This window comes from Lupinus angustifolius, chromosome LG06 (assembly GCF_001865875.1).
Source record: "Lupinus angustifolius cultivar Tanjil chromosome LG06, LupAngTanjil_v1.0, whole genome shotgun sequence".
In the NCBI taxonomy this organism is placed as follows: domain Eukaryota; kingdom Viridiplantae; phylum Streptophyta; class Magnoliopsida; order Fabales; family Fabaceae; genus Lupinus; species Lupinus angustifolius.
This window is the reverse complement of record NC_032014.1, coordinates 13595296-13598069: the sequence shown is the minus strand read 5'-3', so window position 1 is coordinate 13598069 and position 2774 is coordinate 13595296. Positions and strand designations below refer to the sequence as shown.

At 35.0% G+C, this 2774-nt stretch overlaps 1 protein-coding gene across 2 annotated transcripts in view; it reads right to left on the bottom strand.

The window, feature by feature from the left end:
* LOC109349987 overlaps nucleotides 1024-2774 on the bottom strand; it is a 2804-nt gene continuing 1053 nt past the window's right edge. The window contains exons 2-4 of one of the 2 annotated variants that reach the window (XR_002108059.1): nucleotides 2123-2470; nucleotides 1234-2007; nucleotides 1024-1174 (exon numbers count right to left, since the gene is read on the bottom strand). Coding sequence is in view for 1 of the 2 variants with exons in the window: in XM_019591082.1 (XP_019446627.1) it covers nucleotides 1390-2007; nucleotides 2123-2470 (966 nt within the window). In the remaining variant the exon portion in view is untranslated. Of the gene's footprint in view, nucleotides 2008-2122; nucleotides 2471-2774 lie in introns of both variants that reach the window. The other variant, XM_019591082.1, reaches the window with a different exon arrangement.

Here is a 2774-nt window from a genome sequence, read left to right as displayed (position 1 = left end):
AAAAAAATTAACAATAATAATCAATTAATCATATTTATTAATATATAACTTAGTTAGAAATATGTTATGAGATAATATTAATTACTGACCACTTTACTTATGCGGCTTTCATTTGACAACGACTAAGAAAAAAGAGAAGCTTTCACACATGCAGCCACATAAATTTAAGCTTTAAACAACTGTTATATACTTACATGGTTTGAAACACTATTATTACTATATTAATATAATGGTTCAATCATAAGTTTACTAATTAAATTGTATATTGATTAATTTTATATACATTTATGACTGATTTCACAAGATGCACTATGAAAGTTAAGTAGAACTTTATAAGACCTCCTCTAAATCAATAGTTTAATTTTTATGAACAATATCTGATTTCACAAGATGTACTATGAAAGTTAAGTAGAACTTTATAAGACCTCCTCTAAATCAATAGTTTAATTTTTATGAACAATATTTGTTATGAGAGACAATTATATACCAAACAAAGATTAATTCTTTAATATAGTAGTATGAGATACTCTTGGATAAAAAAAACACATAATATTGAGAATTTCAATAACAAAATTATTAGTCCATATAAATGAATACACTCAAAAGTTAATTCCGCTTCCAAGCCTAACTCCCCGAGAGTTTCACCTTGCGATAAAATTAAAGACACCAGAATAAATTATTTATACCCATGTGTTCCTCATTCTATATTTTATAACTGTTTACATTTTCTAATAAATAAACAAACTCCTCTCAAATAATATATCAAAGTAAAAATTTGGTCGAAACATTCATTTGGTGAAGAGTGTTAATGAAAATCGTTCATGCTGGAGATGCTCTGAAACATGTCCATTTATGTATCCATCAGGTTCTGGAAAACGTAAAAAAAGCCTACACCTGTCACGATCATTCATTATCTGATATAAGTGAATGGGTGTATACATTAATGGTGCATAGATTTTAAACTATTCATTTTAAGGAGCACAGACAAAATAGCTACACCACAGTGGCTTTCTCTATAATAAAACAAATACTTATATAAGCTTGTCAAGTAGCAAAAAGTTTAATGGTCGTATTTCTACTACTATACCAAGGCTTCACCACATTTCCTCGTTTATGGAAGGTAAAACTAAAAACTTTAACCTCCATTTGCACTATTCTGAGGTGGAAAACTTAGCTCCAACTCCAAGGTTGGTTTCTGCATTGAGTATAAAAATTCACTCAGGCTTTTATAACACCTGTGAACTTTTATGCTCTGTTTACAGACTGCATAGCAGCATAAAAAACTTTAACAGAGAACCAATCAAACCCCTATTCTAACATTAAAACGTTAGAAGTTAAGAAGTAGTCACTGCTATTAACAATTCACTTGAATTTATCCTACTCCCATAGCTAGATTTCCATCCTCCAAAACATGTTTTCAATGTCAAGATTATGCGATTTCTCCTGTGCAATGACTTTGGCCCAATGAACTGCAAGTGAATTCTTTCCTCTTTCATCCTGCGGAAGTTCACAACCTTCACTGGCAGAATCTGTTCTTAAATCAGCTGGTGGAATAAAGCAATCTACCGAAAGACCTGGAACATTGAACGCAACCTCGTCAATCGTCCAGGTTTCTTCGATCTTGGTTTTGGTGTGGCTCATAGCTGTTTCCCCAAACCTGTAAAGAGTTGCCACGGAATGCCCTGAGTGTGCAACCATGATCCCGTCCACGGGCCTATAATCATAGAGGTCGGAGTTGATTGTGGTTTCCCAATAAACTGTGTCACCCCCATTAGATTGGTTGCGGGTCAGGTGAGAATCCTCAATGTGAACTAGAAGTCCAGTCTTCTGGCTAAAATAGCCTAATAAGACATGCCTTATGATCTCAGAAGGACCTTCACCTCGGGCCTTCAAAGTCTCCGGGTCAGTAGAAAGCTTAAGGGTGAAGCAGTTTTCACCATTGATATTCTTCTCTCCAATGCATTTGGCATTGGCAAAAATACTGGCAGTAGTTCTCGGGTCGAGACCCTAATTAAAGCACACACATTTAGACACAACAGAGAAATTAGAACACCAAAGTAAAAACAAATGGCACAACATAAAACAAATGTTCAGTGAGAAAATTGAAAAAACAAAGTCGAACCTGAATTGCACGCCGCAAAGGCCTAACAGGCCCCTTTGCAGTCTGAGCACCGAGTAAAGGCGTGTGCCTCCAAACGAGTTTACCATTGCAACCAGCTTGAACCTTGCTTCTTCCAACTGCAAGTTCCACATACCACTTGTCGGGGTTCATCTGCCAGAGCACAAACCCACCTGACTCTGCACACTTAGAGGCATTCCAATTCTTCACAATTCTACTTGCGGTTTCGAATTCATAAGACACCATTCTCACCTTACCCATTGCATATGAATTTTTTATAGAGTTTTGCAACTTCTGCCCTCCTGATGCTGCAATATACTGCTGCAATATGTACTGGGCAGATGAAGTCTCCTGCAAAGGTACCCATGAACAAAACATCAAAAAGAAGAATCTTTGAAGTGATCTTAACTATTGAAAGGATAAACATCATTTCTTTTACAAATACATTCACAAAACGGACATCAGTTACACATTTTAGTTGGATGAGAGATGAATTCTGGTTAGATCTTAAGGAACCCATTTAATAACAATGTTATGCATATCATCTGAGTTATGAAGCTAAAATTATCATTGTAGCTCTTTTTAGTTAAACACTCGGTATCACTTGCATTTTCTTTCTCTCGGTATATGTTCTTAAAACTAAATTGAAATTATA